The 18,937-nt window shown below is 46.7% G+C and overlaps 1 protein-coding gene across 1 annotated transcript; it reads left to right on the top strand.

Annotated features, from left to right (window-relative positions):
- Positions 1-6,615: 6,615 nt before the first annotated feature.
- Positions 6,616-18,575, top strand: LOC119378662 (uncharacterized; the record flags this gene model as incomplete). Its single annotated transcript, XM_049411791.1, has 2 exons — positions 6,616-6,627; positions 18,158-18,575. Coding segments are annotated over exons 1-2 (430 nt in total), but the record flags the coding sequence as incomplete, so codon positions are not given.
- Between the last annotated feature and the right edge of the window lie 362 nt (positions 18,576-18,937).

Below are 18,937 nucleotides of genomic sequence, written 5' to 3'. Positions count from 1 at the left end.
CATTCAGTCAGTCAGTCAGTCAGTACAGTCAGTCAGATCCTGACTGACTGCCTGACTGACTGACTGACTGACTGACGCGGGCACATCCATGTAAAAGGTAGCGAGGTCACCGTGTGGGCATCAAAGAGAGGCTGGGTGTGCTGGTACATTTCAATAAAGTCCGAGGTGGTGTACGAGCACATTTCGTCATTAAACACCTGGATAGCTCGTTGGAGGCGCTTGTCGTCCAGGCGAAATGAACGGAAACACCGGGTCTGCCAGGCACTTGGGGTGCGCACAATGTTTGTCAACGGCGATACGGGGTTTTCGCGCAGCCAGTCGTAGATGGATTCTTCCGACGCTCCTTTTGAACGTTTTCGGCACTTTGCACCCGTTCTTGCGCGTACCACGTCAGTGTCTCCACCGCTCGTCTGACCTCCATGGGGCGTCGTCACATGCAACTGAATGCGGAAGTTGTCGGGTACAGTATTCCAAAACTCGCCCGGGCTCGTGTCCAGAACCTTCGAGTTGTCCCAAAACTTCATTTCTAACGTCGCGACCCCAATCATTTCCCCCCATTTTAATGTATTCCAATACTCGGGGCCCACTATTGAAATACTTGACGAGATGGTAGAGGTCCCATGCACTGGCGCTTGTAGACCAAATTGACGAGCGATTTGGTCGTCTGACGAAGCCAGCGAAGATAACACATCGGCATGTGCCATTGCTCCAGCTGCAGTCGTGTAAGACGTGGACGTGTGGGAGTGTAGTTCCTCGTGTGTGTAGTGCGACGGCAGCGATTCCGTACTGGGTGGGCGCTTGCTCGAATCCTCTGATAATGTCGTGACAAATTGTCTCAGCCTCTCCGTCGAAAGCACAAGCTTTCTTCGTTTTGGAACTGACTGTAGCTGCAGTGCCCAGCATGGAGGGGGTTGTAAACATTTTCAATCTCCTCCAACCCCTGTTCCTGGTTCGGACACGTTTGGATCTGATACTTCTCCCACGCCTCGATCAGGTTCCGCAAATGTCGCCAGGGTTTCATTAATGTCATAGGTACTGTTCTCGTCGCTCGAACCAATAAACTTTGTAGTTTGTCCCTGGAAATATAGATGGCGTCACCAAAAATAATTCCAAATGGGAATATAGGGGTACCTCATCTTCTGTTTCTTGATCGTCAAGCTGACGTTTGCGTGATTCTGCCATGGTCTCTATTAAAAAGCAGAAAAATGCAAGAATTCAGAATATAGCATAGCTAACCGAAAAAAAAGTCTCACCGAAGGCGTCTTGAGTGTCCGCTTGAGGTCCTCCTGAGTGGACAGCCTGTTGAAGACTGTGAGTTCTGAGCTGCTGCACCCCTCTTTATATACCCCACGCGGCGGCCTTGGAAGCCCTTTATAATTAGTGTAAAAACCCGTCTAGAACTAGTTACGATTGCGCGACAACTAGTTAGTTATTCTCCGTCTCCTGCATGGCGCTCAGTGGAATATAAATGAGTTTTTTTTTCTTCTACAACAAAGGCGCTTTTTAAACACGTATTTTCCTTGTATGTCGTTGTCGTTGTAGTTCCACTCAGAAAAAGTAGATATATATATATATATATATTTAAATATATCTCTTCTTAGGCTTCGACGACAACGACAACGACGTGGCTTTGTTTTTTTGTATGTCGTTGTCGTTGTAGTTCCACTCAGAAAAAGTATATATATATATATATATATATATATATATATATAGATATATATATATATATATATATATATATATATATATATATATATATATATATATCCCTTCTTAGGCTTCGACGACAACGACAACGACATGGCTTTATTTTTTTTGTATGTCGTTGTCGTTGTAGTACCACTCAGAAAAAGTATATATATATATATTAAATATATCCCTTCTTAGGCTTCGACGACAACGACAACGGCGCAGCATTGTAAAGTAATAAGAAACGAAACAAAAGTTGTGTTTTTTTATTTTGCTTTTATTAAACAGAACGATCTATTGTGGGAAAAATGGCACCGAGCGTAGGGTTCTTGAAGCAACTTCTTTTGCTGCATTAATTTGAGCTTGCGCAATCTTCTGCAGCTCTGCCTTGTGTTCGGTAACTTCGGACTCCGTGCGAGCGAGGTTGACTGGACGTCCGTGACGTGTGAGGCTGTTGTAACTTGCTTGATGTTTTCGTTGGAGTGACGCAAGTAATGCCCCACGTTCGAGGGTAAAGTAACACTGTCGGCAACTATGGTGTCTACGTGAGAGCGAACCACCAGTTCTGTGTCAATTTGAAAAAAAGGCGGCAATGTCTTGAAACGTTTTCAGTACTGCCTGGGTCCTCCTGTTAGACTTGCTTACTGCCAATACCCCAAAACTCAAACTTGGTTGATAGTTGAGTGCGCCATGGTTTTTAAACCTCGGGTGAAGTAAGTATTTTCCATAGGGTCCAAATACTTCACGTGGCGCGTGTGCATATCGTCGGGTCGAAGCCGCATGGTGATGTTGGTATCTGGCTTTTGCTCGTACGATTCGTAGTTTGGCATGTTTGCTAGTGGTGTAGGATACAACGTCAGCAGGCAGGCCAAGGTGTGTACGAGTTAGCAACTCGTTTCCCGCGTTATAAGTTGGACCCATCTTTAGCCCATGCGTCACTTCCAAACTGGTACTCATAGTTGACTATAGGTGTGCCCACGTGACCTTTGAACGGAAACTGGTTTACGAACTTGGTCAAGCGGGGACTTGCCTTGTCAATGTGAATAAAGTCGTAAGCAAAGTTGTGACGTGGTACACCCATGCACGCAGGAATGCTCTTTTCGTCATCGCCATCGTGATCCTCGTTTCCGGGTGTGATCTTTAGACCCCAGTAGCTCTAGCCAGATCCGAGTGGTCCTTCTCCTGAAATGGTAATAAGACTGTGGCTTCATCGGGTTGTTTGTCTCGCCTTTCTTCACACGACACATGCCGGTTATCCAAGTAGTGGTTCAGTCCGACGGAGCTAAGGCCATAAACTAGCATGTCAGAGTTGACGGGTTTGAACAACCGAAGAGCCAGTCTTCCATGGCGTGCGTAAACCATGAGGGGTTACCTTGACAGAGCAGCTAACAGCTCTTGTGTGAGCTGGTAGGTTAAGGTAGGTGCCGTGAGGAATGTAAAGATACGGCCGGTCCACTGGCAAGCGTGACAGGCTAGTCAGAACTCCTGGAAACGTTTTCTCGGTGTCATAAACTAAAGTGGTCTTCAGCATTGCGTAGGCCCATGTGGTGAGTATTTTGCTGTCACGGAAGACTGTGACCACTCCGTGGTCGCGAGGTACGCGCAAAATCTGCTGAACGAGCTCTGTCGAATTTTCACCGTCACCTCCAACTCCTGCTCCGCCTGGACGGGTGGGGGCGTCTGAGTGAATCTGCTGGGACATCTGCGCACCTTGGGCGTCGCCGGTAGTTGAGTCAGGCTGGTATCGCTTTGCGTCTGCTGTATCTGATTCCCCGTTATGTGCACGTTTCCGTCTATCTCCTGGCATTCCATAGAGACTACGGCCCAAGACGTATTGTTCCACAATATTCTTCGTGCCCAGACCAACTGCACCTAATGCGGAGTGCCAGTTACCCGTGCGTCTAAAGTCGTTCAAGAAGAGAGCCGCAGATGCCTGATCAGCAGCAAAACGTCCTCGTGGCTCGTGGCCCGCTCGTAGGCTTCGTCGTGTGACTTGGCTATGCCGTCGTCCTCGTCCACCGGAGCTCCGTTGTGCTGTGGATTCCCGGGACCCAGGTACCGGTGGCCTGGGAACAAAGGCATACTACTCTGGTTAGGAGATATACACATGGTAGCGGTAGCGACATCGACGACAGCTACACTCTTAGCCGCCTCTATTTAATTGACTGAACTGAACTGACTGACTGACTGACTGACTGACTGAACTGACATAAAAAAACAAAACAAAACAGACTGATTGAGCCGAAAGCTTCTTTTTTGCGCTTGTCGGTGTCGGTGTAGTCGGAAAATGCAAAGCATTGTCTGCAAATTGTCTGGAAAATGCAAAGCCGGTCTCTGGCAATGGGCTATGCACTCTAGCAGTTCTGGGTTCGGTTTGATGCCTTCCGCACTTATGCTTCACTCCGAACTTACATGTTTCCCAATTAGTGTGAGGCCCGCTTCAGTGGCTGTTTTCAGGGCATTCTGCAGCCTTTCTTGGTGCTCTTCCCATGAGGTACCCCAAATGAAAATGTCATCGATGTAGATGCGTACTCCAGGTAGCCCAGGGGCGTGGCCAAGGGGGGGAGGTTGGGGGGTCGAAACCCCCCCTGAAATATTTCAGTTTTGCTTGCGTATATATACACGCACACATACAAACGCCCGCACGAACATATATAATGTATGGTTGAACCGCCCCCGAAAAAAGATTTCTGGCTACGCCCCTGAGGTAGCCCGTGAATAATCTCGGTCATTGTCCTTTTAAATATCTCTGGAGCCAACGCGATGCCAAAGGGCAGCCTTAGGAACCGGTAAATACCAAATGGGCTGCTGAATGTGCAAATGCGCGAGGACTTTTCATCAAGAGGTATTTGGTGGAAACCGCTGTTGGCATCAAGCGAGCTGAAATATTTCGCCTCTGCCAGTTCGCTTTCAATCGCTTCTCTGCGTGGAAGTTGAAAGTGTTCTCTGTTCAAAACCTCATTCACTTTTCTGGGATCCACGGAAACCCGAAGTTGACCGTTCTTCTTTCGAGCAATAACAAGTGGGCTTACCCAGTCAGAAGGCTCCCTCACCCTGGCTATGATCCCCGCCGCCTCCAAACGATCAAGTTCCTCTTTCAACCGGGGTCGAATTGCGTGAGGTACACGTCGCGCTGACTCGACATCTGGGCGGGCGCCATCTTGGAGCGCCGTACTGTATTCTCGCTTTAGTAGTCCGATACCCGTAAACAACTTCGGATACTCTCTGCGAATGCACTCGGATAAGTCATCCTTGTTGACTGCTCTAATTCTGTTCACGAGACCAAACTGCTCGCAAGCGTGCAGTCCTAAGATCGCCTGCCGACCTTTCTTCACAACAATGAATTCCACTATCTTGGTGTCTTCTCCAATCTGAACTGGGAGGCATACCTTCCCCATATGCACTATTTCATCACCGCCGTGGCTGCGCAGTATTGCTCGGGCCGGCTGCGGTTGGCACTTGGTTCCCAGGGCTTCAAACACACCGCGCGGCAGCAGGTTGGCCTGCGCGCCGGTGTCTACTTTCAGCGCCACTTCTCGTCCCGAAATCTGAGTCGCAACCTCCCAGTCGCGCCGATCGGCCGTGCTCGCTTTCTTACATTCCGTAGATATGTGCAGCACAGTAAAGGCGTCTTCATCATTGTCGTCATCCCGCTCGGCGATGTCGTTCACATGCGTTGCTCTTGCTTTGCAGCAAGCTGCGAAATGATTCTGCTTTCCGCATCTAGCACAATATTTCCCGTATGCTGGACACTCTCGAGGCCTATGCGAGCGGTCGCAGTAACCGCATTTCTTTTCTTGATGTCTCTCTTTGCTGTGCCCTAGCGAGTCCTTCCTTTGTTGATGGTACTTTTTGTCTTGAGTCACTGTGTCTACGCTCTTGGATTCACTCCACGCTTTGGTTTGTGCGGCAGCGATTTCCTCAGCCTTGGCCCACTCCCCAGCTGTGCTGAGCGTCAAGTCTTTTTTGTCTAGAAGCTTTTCTCTCAACGCTTTACTATATGTGCTCTACATTATTTGGTCATGCAGCATCGACTCCAGGAGGTTCTCAAAGTTGCAGCTCTTCGATTTCAGTTGCAGCTCCCGATAGAACTGCTCGAAAGGCTCGCCTTCGTTCTGCGTGTGGCTCCGGAACACGCAGCGCTCGAACGTTTCGTTGCTCTGAGGTAAGCAGTAAGCCTCGAATGCTTGGACTAACTTGTCGTAGTCCTCATTTTCTTCTCCAGTGAGGTCCAAAGTGTTATAAACATTGATCGCCTCTTGGCCCGCCAGGTGAAGCACGATAGCGGCTTTCTGGGCGGGGCTGCGTTGCTTTCCCGGTTCCGAGGATTCTGTGGCGGTGAAGTGCAGCTCGACTCGCTGCTTGAACCGAATCCAGTTCTCCGCCACATTATCCCCGAAACGTAAAGGCTCTTGGGGCGGAAGCTCAGTCATTTTCTAGCGTGGTGATCTAGCCATTTCTGACACCTTGTATGCAACGAGACCGACACATACAGCGTCCATGGAAGAACTGATGTTTATTGTTTGCGCACCGGAAGTGCTCGAGCGCGTTGCCAGACTGGGTGGCGTACATAGACGGTCTTAGCGGTAACCGACACAGGCGGCATGTCACGCAAGTAGCTTTGCATGTTTTATATATCAGCCCAGCTCACCATGGCTTTCCTTTCCCACCCTCTTGCTATACTATGCTATGAGAGAGAGAGAAAGATAAAGACAGGGAGGTTAACCAGAGCAAGCCTCCGGTTTGCTACCATGTACCTGAGGAGGCGAAAGGGGAGGCAAAAGAATGAAAGAGAAGAAGAGTTTGTGCCGACAGAAGGCTATGCATGGCAATGCTTTCTCTGGATCATACACGGCGGGTATTCTTGCGGCTCGGTATGACATAACAAAAAGCTTTACCGCTCCGCGGTCACAACTGGTGACCCAGATGGCGGGCAGGGTCAGCCAACGTTGCTAGAGGCGAGTTTTGGCTGCTCACAATACACGCTTGCTCTCCGAAGTGTACGCGACTCCCATCGCGAGAACTAGCGCCGCTGTAGTGCAAGTTCGCATCATGCCTCAAGCGTCGTCTCCTACAGTGCCCGCGTACCCTATTGTCGTCGCAGCTTTCGCCGCAGTAACGACTGATATTAGCAATTTGTGCTTTTTCAATACTAATAATATCTGGGGTTTAACTTACGAAAACCACAATATGATTATGAGAGACGCGCAGTGTTGGGCTCTGGAAATTTCGACCATCTGGGGTTCTTTAACGTGCACCTAAATCTAAGTACACAGCCCTCAAACGTTTTCGCCTCCATCGAAAATGCAGCCACCGCGGCCGGCATTGGATCCAGCGACCTTCGGCACAACAATCGAGTGCCATAACGACTAGACCACCCAGGCGGGGCAACTTGTGCTTTTTCAGTAACCTCGATTGCTTCAAAAACGAAACATTTCACAAGGCGTGCTCCATAAACGCCTAAATATAGGACAACTTGACCTATAATAATGGCGTCAATCTCACACGTCTGGCTGTCCACTTGCACGGATACTCACATGCCACCAACGTGTGCTTAGCCGCCGCTGTGGTAGAGTGGTAAAGAGGCTCGGCTGCTGACTCGAAAGTCTCCTACATATTTATGAATTTGATGTTCCGTGGACGTGAGAGCACATACTTAAAACCAGAAACGTAGACAGAGGGAGGGGCCTGGGGGCCGGCCCGCCCCCCCCCCCCACGGAATTTTGATGACACATGGTGTTTTATCGAAAATAAATAATGAAAATAGGCGTTTTACTCAAATAGTCAAGGCTTTAAACAAGTGCCCCCCCCCCCCTGAAAAAAATTCCTGGCTACCTGCCTACCTAAAACCTAAAACTCATGACAATGGCAACTGCAGCTACATGCTCGCTTATTTAAGTGGTTGCGCGTTAACGTCCATTTAGCCGCTTGGGTGGCCCTTTAACTCCCATATCAGAAAATAATGCAACATGTTTTTACAGATTAATTAGAACACGCACTTGGCTTTAATTCTGGGGAGTTTAAACATATCAGAGGTGGCCTTTTTAATTAAATTTCAATATATTGCACTTTGGAGACATGCCTTTATTTATAAATTTTTATTTGTGTTGAACGTTATTATCGGTAAAGTATTTGGCATAATTGTTACCCTAACGTGTGGCAACACTCGGGGCAACTTTCAAAATTCTGACTGTCATAAACGTGGAGCAAAATATCTGAAATTAGGCCATTATTGACCAATGCACCATGTTTCCAATGTTTTTCTTTACGTACGGGCAAGAAAACTACAAGATAGCATTATTTTGCAAACGCACGTCATTTATATTATATCAAGAAAAGTTTTGAGACTCACAGACACAATAGTTATTTTGTAGGCTCTCGTCGAATGCCCCTTTTCCTGCTATTCGCAAACAACGGGTCTGGCTCAGTGGAGACTTTCGAACCTTTTTCACTAAGGTAATTTTTTTTTCGTGATACTAAGATTGGTTCCGTGGTTATGGTGACTGGGGCAGCAAGGTACACATCGATGTTCTTACCTGAACACACCCGCGAATAAACGGCATTATAAACATTTCAGTTCACAAAATGAGGCAGGCGAAGGCATTTGTCCGATAAGTGGCCTTGAACTCCATATTTTAGAGAAGTTAGTGGACCACGGCAGCTCTGCGAACCGTGCCCGGATCACTGGCATCTAAAGTATCATCTGGGGTTTGGAATATATGGTATGACGGTAAATTTAGTATAATGAGTTTCGATGGTTTCGTGCAGGAAGCTTCATGCAAACGTTAGTATTAGATGTTTGAGTGGAATTTTTTCGAGCGAGTACTGCTCCAGCTGTTCTGATTCTGACCCAACCTCGCGTGGAGTGTCCATTAGTCTATGTATCCAAGCTTCTAATGTTTATATTTCTCGAAGAGCTGAAGGAGAAAATAAGAGGTCACCGTTTTGGTCACCTGATAGCCCGTCCCTAAGGATTCCGCCAAAAATATTGCATCAAGTGTGGAAATGGAGCTGGTCTCTTAATGAAATTTTTCGATGTGGACGACATTAAATTTTGGCATGGCTCCTCTAAGTCGGATGAATTAGGCTACTTCGATGGAAACGCCGCGGAGTGGGAGAGGAGAAAAGAAGCACACTCAAGCTCTCGTCCCCCTGGAATCATTCCTGCTCACCCTCACTTCATTTTCCCACCCATTGCTGTACTATAATATACAATGGTACGCTATGCTTTACACTCTGCGCTCCTCCTCTCATTGTCTTCGCCCTCACTAAGGCCTCTTCACCCTTACTTTCCTTTCCCAGCCCTTGTTGTACTGTAGTATACAAAACTATGACATGTTTTAATCTATCCCCTCCTCCTTACCCTTAACACCCTCACACCGACCCTCCTTACCCTCACACCCATTTGCCACCCGCTTGCTATACAAGGTTATGTGATCCATTTCTATCTATCTGTTTCTTTTTCTCTCCGTTGGTCTTTCTACCTATCATTCTCTCGTTCGCTCGCCCATAGAAAGGCAATCATAAGCTTCACATAAACGCTTGTTCTGCTAGAACGGCGGCACATTCTGGGCCCATGGCAAAACAGCACCTGTGCGTTACGCGCAACGAAAGCGCTGCTGACTTTCTTGCGGGCCACAAGCCTGACCGAAACTTTATAAACAGTGTAGTCTATGTATGTATGTGTGGTTGTCAGTGTATATATCATAATCATCATCCTGGATCACCTGGAGTAGCATGTCACGCGAATAGCCAGGCAAACATCTCCAGCTTTTCATTAAAACATTTCTCTCTCTCTCTCTGCTAGCGTGCCTGGATAGCCGAGTGGTTACGACGCTCGCCTTCTGAGCATCATCGGTAAGCGAGTTCGAATGCGGCCTCACCAAGAGATTTTATTTTGTTTTTCTCTTACATTGTTTTGCTGCTTTCCACTATGTGAAACGGTGCTTGTGCCTCAATTGACGCAGCTGCGATACCGCCATGGTGTTTGTTTGCTGGATATGTCCACGGCGTTGCGAAGCTATTGAAAGAGAACTTTTGCCGCGGGCTCCTCGGTCATCATGTTTTGTTTTGATGGTGAAAATATACTGAATTGAACAATTGAATCGCATTTTTCTACTGCTACTCCTCCTCTACAATTATTTTCCCCTCTCCTGCTGCTTTATTTCCTCGAACGCATTGTTAAGCGACGCTAGATGCCATATAAGGTAGAGGCCGTTCATGATGATTATGGCTTTCTGTTAACGCCACATGGGGCCTGAGTGAGCTTACATAGCTCCGCTGTTTCAAAACAAAACATCGAGGGTGATAGGCAAAGGCTACCGCCAATTTCCCCTTGGTAGGTGAGCCCATCGGCATCTTATACATGAAGGTGGGACCAAGGGGTGTGTTGCCTTCACCAGTGTGCCTTAAAGTTCCACACAACCGGTATAGGCTCAACGCCCAGGATCCGGACTCACCTCAGCCTAGCACAGCTGGTGTGGGAATGACGCGAAACCCCCAACAGCGAAATTGTTTAAGCATGCCGTAAAATACTTTGGCGTGTACAAAAAAACAACCCGCGGAGCACCTCGCGTTGCCTAGCAACCGCTAATGCCACAGCTGCGCCGCACCTCCTCCGCCAGTCCGGCAGGCGCTCTATTCGTCCTGTTTTCCATCGTCGTCGTTATCTTCTGCTTCGCTGTCACAAAATACGTGTGCCTATTGCTCCGGCGTGGGTTGCACCAACTCTGATGGTTGAGACAAAGAGTATAGAGAGAGAGAGAGTAAGAAAAAGACAAACAGAGAGATAGTTGTAGGGGGAAGCAATTCTTCGCGAGGTGAGATTCGTACCCGCGCTCCCACAATCCGATGGCAATCGTCTTAACCACGAGTCTATCGAGATATGCTAGCAGAACATAGCATAGCCTTGTATAGTATAGTATATCACGTGGATAGGAACGGAAAGTGAGGGAGAGGAGGACAGAAGACAGAGTGAAGAGGAGAGGAGAGAGTAAAGCATGACATAGAAAGAAAGAGAAAGAGATAAAATCAAAGAAAGCGAAACAAATAGAGAGCGATAAGAAAAAGATAGAAACAAGGAGAAGGGAAAAACACAAGAGAGAGAAAGAAACAGAATATAGAGAAAGAATAATAGAAAGACCGAGAAAGAGAATGAAACGTATAGAGAAAGAGAAAAAGGAAGAAATAGGAATGCACAGAGGCAATAAACACATAGTATGCAAAAAACAGAGAGCAGAGTGAAAAACATAGAAGTAGAAGCAGAAAGAGGGACAAAATTTGCCAAACTCAGCAAACCGGCAACAGTGAGGACCACCCAGGTGCCCATCAGCTCCGCTCTCTCTTTATCATTGTGCCTACAGTCCAAGACGCGCTAATTTGTTTAGCTCTGGTTCATGGTGACACACCCCTCGTAGGGTGACACGAGGTAGTGCTCCCCAATCTTACAATGATAGGCATGTGCATAGCACTTTCAGGTCGATGTCACTAGAGCTTCACAGGAGTCATATCATTGGTTCGACATTGTCTCATTGAGTAATATGAGGCAGCTGCGCCTACCTTCACAGTGTGGTGGTCTACAAAACTATGTTGTTCACTAGGGTATCCAGAGGACTGCACGGGTGAATTGGTGGGTGGGGGGGAGGACATATTGTCAAGGCCAAACGGTCTGCCTGATTCTCTTGGGTTAGTCGCGGAAACCCGAGAGTTGATGGTGTAGAGCCTGCGTTCGGTGTGATAGCCAGGCGTCATTACTCATTGAAAGGAGTAGCCGAACTGCTATTCCATAGAAGTCACGTGACACCCAGAAAGTGATCATATGTGAGGCATGATTATTACTATGGAACGGTTGAACATTTTCTATCCAAAAGAAAAACTTCCGTTTTAAGACTTTGCAACTTCTTTTTATTAAAAACGTGTACCTGAAAAACTAATGTTTCTAGACCGCAGTTTTAATTATGGGAAGAAGTATAAGTGGTGAAGAATCAGCACCTGGGCACTGTAAGCGCCCGGCGCCATTTCGTCAGTACCTGTTGGTACAATATGTGTGGGACTGTGATGTCAATAGTCGTTCACCGCGATGTGCTGACCTGACTGTGTATAAAATAGCCAGTTCCTGAGTAAGGACCAAGTAGTTAATGCGACAGCAGCAAGCTGGGGTTTTGTACTAAATATTGCTACAAACCCACTCCTTTTGCATGCGACCTGGCGTAAAATAATCCAAACGCTGGCGTAAAGAAGTGCGACCGCTACCGTGAGCGTAGAAACCTTCGTCTGTCTATGGCTTCAACGCAAAATGTGCGATGAAAACAGAGCACGTACTAAAGTATGATCAACCGTCTGATCCCCTCTGAAGATACGGCTCGCACGACCATGCATGGCCAATCTATATACGCATTTCCTGCCACAGCTACACAGACGCCCCCGCTTCTGGCACCCCTGAGTGCTCAGTCTGCACAACCGAGACGACCAGCGCGTTTCCACTGTGCTTGAGCAACGATCAGCTGCCCTCTGATACTTTCGCTTGTAGATAGGGCATATGACACGCGGGCGATGACAATCTGCATGTTATAATATACTTCACGGAGACGTCGAAAGTGGTGGCGGCGGCAAAATGCTCCTGGAGTGCAAAAATAAAAGCAACGAGACCATATTTACTGCAAAAAATTTCCTGATGGAGTGTCCTTATACAGGCATTATAATGGGACGCCACGCACGAATTTTTCTTTTTAGGGTACATATTCACAATATCTTCAGCAGTTGTGACCTTGATAGTTTGTGACTGAGAGAAAACATGTTATGTACGGTTATCCAGGCAATGATTTATGAACAAAAACTAAGCGAGAATTTGGGTGCATGCGAGTTTACTCGCTTTTCGAAAATGATTCACAATCCGCTTTGATTAGTTGTTATCGATTCGAGTGAAATGCCTTATAGATGCTGCTCTGCCGTGGCCTCGCCTGCACGATAACTCACAAATTGCTAGCTAAAACGAGCCTTAGTGTTGTGTAAAAAGAACGAGCTTTACAGCCCTACCAGCGTGGTTCTTGGTAATACAAATATTATGGGTTTAAATCAAACGAAGTCGAATGTCTAAATTTACTTTTTACATGAAAATTATCCTGAAGGAGCTAACACCTTAAGTTTCTTCGCATAAGAGCAAAAATAGCTTTCTCACCCTCTGACAATATTGCACAATGCTCCGATGCGTCCCAATGAACCATCTCATAGATGTGAGGCTTCAACACTAAAAAATGAAAATGGTAAACATCACTCATAGCAAAATAATTTAACACAAATAGCTGCGTACAATTATTTTTCAACAAACTAGATATATTGGTTTTGTTTCATTAGCGCTATTTGACGAGGCATGGTCCTTACGCTCTCAAACACTTCTTCATTCGAGCCCCTAGGATGCTAAAACACCGCACTCGCGGCGTCATGTACTCTTGTCGAGATCACGCGTTTTCTGTTCACATCTTTTCAGTCGATCTAACGCTGCAGTATCAATATTTTGCGCGTGCGTGCCCCTTTCTAGCCGTTAACCCACTTCTGCGATTACTTCGGTGTGGATGTGCATCATATGACCACCCCACGTTTGCGTATAAAGTTAATTAAAATGTCCTGTCCTTAGGCGTCTGTTCTTGATATTAAATATGTAACGGAGGGACGATTCTTTACATTGAAGGATGCTACCGTTAAATTCATGGTATGTGTTTATATATCTGGCGCGCTTCGCGCGCTTTTGTTTTTTCCTCGGAAAAAACAACCAGGTACATTTCAGCAAAAAGTAAATGCTGGATTCGGGAATTGTTTCAGGCGAGGTACAATATAAAGTTAATATTTTACCCATTGGAGCAAGAATAAGAAAGTTGGCTAAATAAAGTTGAATAAATAATTAGCGCTTAGTCATGAAAAAATACAGGTTGTATGTCCACACGACTACCACAAATATACAACAGGTAGAACTTTCCTAGAGCGCATGGTCTTTTTTTTAAAGGGACACTAAAGAGGAAAACGATTTTTGTCATATTAGTAAAGTAATCATTCACGATACCAAAAACACCCCGCTTGCTGCGAGAAGACTCTCAGTAAGCGAGAAAACGCGCAAAAACAAAATGTGGGTGGCGACGCCACCTTCAAGTTTCCGCACCATTCGCCATGACGTCACGTGTTTTGACGGCGCCTACTAGGGACTACCTAGCTCCCAATCGGTAAAAATGAAGTACATTGCCCTCTGAGGGGGCCATAGACTTAACATACCAAGTTTGGGGCAATTTCGTTGAGTCAATAGTGCCAAAATACGATAAATACACTTTGAAATCGTAACGTCACGCCGGGACATTACGGCGCAAAATTTAAAAATGAAACTTTGAACTTTATTCTCTCCTCTATTAAAAAACCTATGATGGCGAAATTAACGACATTAGAGTAGGAGTGTGCGAATTGCGAAATTTCATCTCGAATCGAATTCGAATCGAATAGCGCCGAATAGAGGCCAATAATATCGAATATCGAATCTAATATCGAATACAAAGGTTTTTATTGAAAATTGAAAGAAATAAAAACGGTAATGTAGTGGTTCATCGTCATGATTGCTCCTGGCCCAAACATTTTCGGGCGAGCGTTCACAGCAGCATTTTAACTGCGCGCCGTAACGATGGGAATTTCTGAACGAGTGGTGCGGTGCGGCAGTGGCGACTGCACAGCGTAAACAAATTTTCACATGTCAAGCCAATCAGAGTTTCGCGGGCCAAAGTCGGGAAGTTTTATGGCCCTTGCGGCGTACGCGACCGAACAAAGCGAGAAGTCCGTGCCTTCGTTTCGGAAGCGAAGTTGTGAAGGGCTTGAAAGTTTTCTCATGAGCTTTTTCACGTGCGTAAATGAAATAATCTCTTTTAAAATAAACATGCGCTAGCTCTGAACCAGCACATCGGTGAAAGTTTTAAGGAAAGGCGTGCTGTAAAGGCGTTAGCGTTAGTTTTATCTACGCGACCCTAACGAAGTTGCACCGTTGGCCTTTGTCGCGTTTTAGATATTCATGTCGAATTATTCGAATTGGTATTATTCGATTCGAATTCGAAGTGGAAACTCGAATATTCGCACACCCCTACATTAGAGTTCTCAGGGCACAGTTTATCGATCTAAACCGATTGATTGTTTCTCTTCAGTGTCCCTTTAAATCTTGGTCCACGTTAGCTGGGGCAGCTGGTATATATATATATATATATATATATATATATATATATATATATATAACAAAGCCATGCGTTTTGCTGGCGTGTACCTGTTGTCTACTAGTGAAGGTTGTACTGAACCGACATGACAACACTGTAGGTTATGCAGTAAAGCGAATAAATGTGGGGCCGTTCAATGAGTTCACCTGAAACAGGAGCGGCGCCTTCGCAAGCGATTGAAGAATAGAGCATCAATGAATGAGTACAAATGTGTCCAAGCACAATTGCGGAACAAACACAACACGCAGCATGCCATGGCAGCGAGTGAAGATCTCAAGGCGTACTAACCGAGGTGGAGAATTGCTTAAAACGCAGGAACAATCTAATTATTCCGAATGACTTCGCGCATGAGAAAATCAGTAGAATAGCAGTCGTATGTCATAATCCTACGGTGTCCGAAATTACTGTCGCTCTGGTTAAGCTACACTATCTTCCGTATTCTATTGCCCCTACTTGTAATATAAGTGTTATGTGCTAAATGATTTCAGTATCTGTGTAATATTTTAGATCCAGTAGCAGCAGTCAAAATGAGTCATGGTTTACTTAGCTTCACTCCCAGTATGCTTCGTATTGTTGGCACTAATAATTATGTATGTATTGCATGCTTACAACGGAATTTGTACTCTGTCAGTGTAGGCCCATCATATCCAGATTCCTCTTGCACAGTCGCTTTGTAATTGTCGGTGCCCCTGACGAGCAAATCAGAATGGAATTACCGGGAGACTTTTTAGGACACATGTTTATCAACCTCTATAAGCACAATTATGCACTGTACATCAAGTATATTTTCCATACGAAAGCTTCAAAGAGGTGATGACGGTTACCTGTAATAAGGGTGGGGGTTGCGATATCACATCCGCTGTCTTGTGTGATTTGAAATACGTGGCCGTGTGCTTCCGATATAACCATGATACACGCACTCGTTGTTTTATTTCCTTTTTTTACACCGGCCAAATATAAACATATAAGACTGTTACACGTTGTATTGGTCTGCGAAAGCCGCATCTATATGTAACGGGACATTTTCCGTTCTTTTCTATTCAAATTAGATCGACAGTGTCGTGCGATGTGTGTATGTAGTGTGAAAGCGACACAAGCGTGTCTTATTACGCTATAATGCTCGTTGCCTCAACTTGTGTAGATTGTGTAACTTGTGCATATTAGTGGGAAAACAACGCTCCAGCGATGTTAAACAAACAGAAAAAATCACCCTAAAGTGTGGCGAGGTCTAGCAGCTAAGAAATGCGGATGTAAGAAAAAAATTAATTTAAAAGAAGAGACGACAATTTTCAGTAACTGAGAAAAGAGCCGACGACGAACGGCTGCGCAGGGGGCGGGGGGAAGGTAACTTCTTTGGATGGAGCAACCGGGAGATCTCATCAAAAGAAAATGTGAGCAGCAATTTTGTGCGTTTTGCTTTGGTGTGGTGGGGAGGTTGGGCCCCAGGTCAAAGCGCAAGCAAGTTACGAGTGGAGGGTTATTGCAGGTGAAAGAACGACGGGTGAAAGCGCTCAAAAGGGGATGACTGACAATATTACATTTCGCAGGCAACATTTTAACTTCTGAACCGCCGGAGTGAGGTCTGTAAGAAAGAGAGAGATGCGCGTTAAGAAGGGCTTGTGTTGGGTGGCAGTTGGTTCGGGGCGGTAAATTGATTAATTTTAAATGATGTATTTACTTATACAGTCACACCCTCAAAAGCCGGGGGCATTTCGAAGGGGAGTCGTGGCATCGAGAAAAACAGTTCACTTTTCCGGTCATACAACATTAGCTGTCCATTCACAAGTGATGATGTTTTGCATGAAATCACAGGGAAAGTCCTTGTAAGGAGATTATCGTGAAGCAGCTGGTCAAAGACGCTACTATAATTGCCCTACCGAAGCAGAAATTGTGTCTCAAAGAACGGGGCATCCAGCGCTCGAAGAGCGACCCCAGCTGTCGCAATTTTGCCTCTGTCACACCTCCTTCACCCAGACTAACGGGGCTAAGGCGAACCCCTGCCTGACGCCCTTCTATGCGGCTATCTGTTTCTAGAGGAAGAGGTTCCGGAATTCTCTAATCGTAATGGAAGTGATCGTGGAAGGGCAGGATTTAACCCCGGACATGTTTACAGACTGATTGGGCTGGCAAGCGGCCGTTGCTAGACGCTCGTTCAACAAGGCTACCGTCGCCAGGAGTCCGTCAGATGTAGCTGAAAACGTAACGCGGAGTTCGCCGCCAGAGTATGATAGGGATAATGAGAGGCTAGCGCAACTCGAACGCGAAAATAAGGAGATGAGAGACACGATAGCTAGACTTATGGCCGAGATATCTGAGATTAGATGTGGAGGAGGCAACAGCCGGCTCAGGTCGTCAGGCAATCGACTCAGCCAACGGAGATGCCCACAGTCGAGGAATGCGAGAGGCCTTCCAAAAATAGGGCCATAGTTAGCGGGGTAGAGCTAGGTCGGAGACTCGCGAAATGCTGTCTTTACTCAGCGACAACATAAAAGAGCTAATCGAGATTGTCTCGCGCATCCTGGGTAGCATGCTAGCCACGGAGGAGAGGCAGAATCGGAGGTTTGTCAAGATAGAGTGGTTTTCGAAAAACGTCGTTGCACCCCTAATGGGTCACAGAGCGCTGCCACTTACGGCGACGAATAATTCAATGACCCAGTCGCAAATGCAACACGACTGCCCCACATACTAGTGCTTTCATAATGTGGCAATGGAATTGCAGGGGGTTCCTTAAAAAGAGGACCCCTCTGGAGCCATGTATTCGCTCACATTTGGAGAAATCACACGTCATAATCTTACAAGAAACACAAACCGATAACGTCACGCTACCGTGTTACCGCTCTGTCGTGAATAACAAAGAAGGAAGATGTGTTGGCGCGTTGATAAGCAACAAGGTGACCCACGTCGCGCATAATTCATGCAGCTAAGCAAGGATCCTCGTACAATCAGGTACTGGCATAACTGGTTGGGAAGTTCCTACCGATCGCCTCCGGCCCGCCACCTGCCGCCGCCGACTATGTGGGGGGCGCTAACCCGGAACTGGACGCGGAATTCGGAATAGAGGAGATCCGACAGGCGATGCGCGATTTAAACGGCAGGTCTGCTTCGGGTACAGATAAGATCACAAACAAGGATTTGAGAAACTTGGATGACAAGTCGTTGGAATACCTGACGAATGCCATCTACCAGTCGTGGAGGAGTGGTAGACGGCCACCACTATCCTCATCCCCAAACAGGGCAAACCTCCCAGCCTTGACAACCTCGGGCCCATCTCGCTCACCTCGTGCGTGGGTAATGTGGTCGAACACGCCATCCTGAACAGGGTTTCCCGCTACCTGGAGGACCGCGACATTTACCCCCACAACATGATAGGCTTCAGGCCGGGCCTCTTGACGCAAGAGGTCATGAAGCTCATCAAAGACCAAGTTATCAATCCTAACACAAGGGACATAAGAGCAATACTGGGACTGGACTTGGAAAGGGGATTCGACAACGCTCTGCACCACTCTGTGCTGAGTCAGATCTCGTGCCTCGGGGTTGGCAAGCGCTTCGACGACTACACGAAATCATTCCTGACAGACAGAGAGGCTAATCTAAAAGTGGACGACCTGGCTTCGACCCGGTCAGATTTGGCTTCAGAGGGACGCCACAAGGGTCAGTCGTATCCCCGACCACCTTTAATCTCGCCATGATCGGTCTGTCAAAGGACTCTCTGAAGTCGACGGAATTAAGCACACCCTTTTTGCCGACGTCATTACCATATGGTGCACTGGAGGCAGCGATGGACGGATAGAGGCGTGTGTGACGTATGTCAGGGTGGGCCCAGGACCGCTAGCCAAGGAACAATCGAGCCACGAGTGCACACACACACACACACAAATATATTTTACAAGGAAAAAGCAACTATAATGAAGTATTTTTGAACATAGCATATCCATGCATCTGAACTAAATCTTCCTCTAAATCAGGAGTCTCTCGCCGTGTTTATCTGGGCTTGTTGGACAGCCGATCGCTCG

Source organism: Rhipicephalus sanguineus, unplaced genomic scaffold (assembly GCF_013339695.2).
Source record: "Rhipicephalus sanguineus isolate Rsan-2018 unplaced genomic scaffold, BIME_Rsan_1.4 Seq9162, whole genome shotgun sequence".
Taxonomy (NCBI): Eukaryota; Metazoa; Arthropoda; class Arachnida; order Ixodida; family Ixodidae; genus Rhipicephalus; species Rhipicephalus sanguineus.
This window is presented reverse-complemented; position numbering and strand designations above follow the sequence as displayed.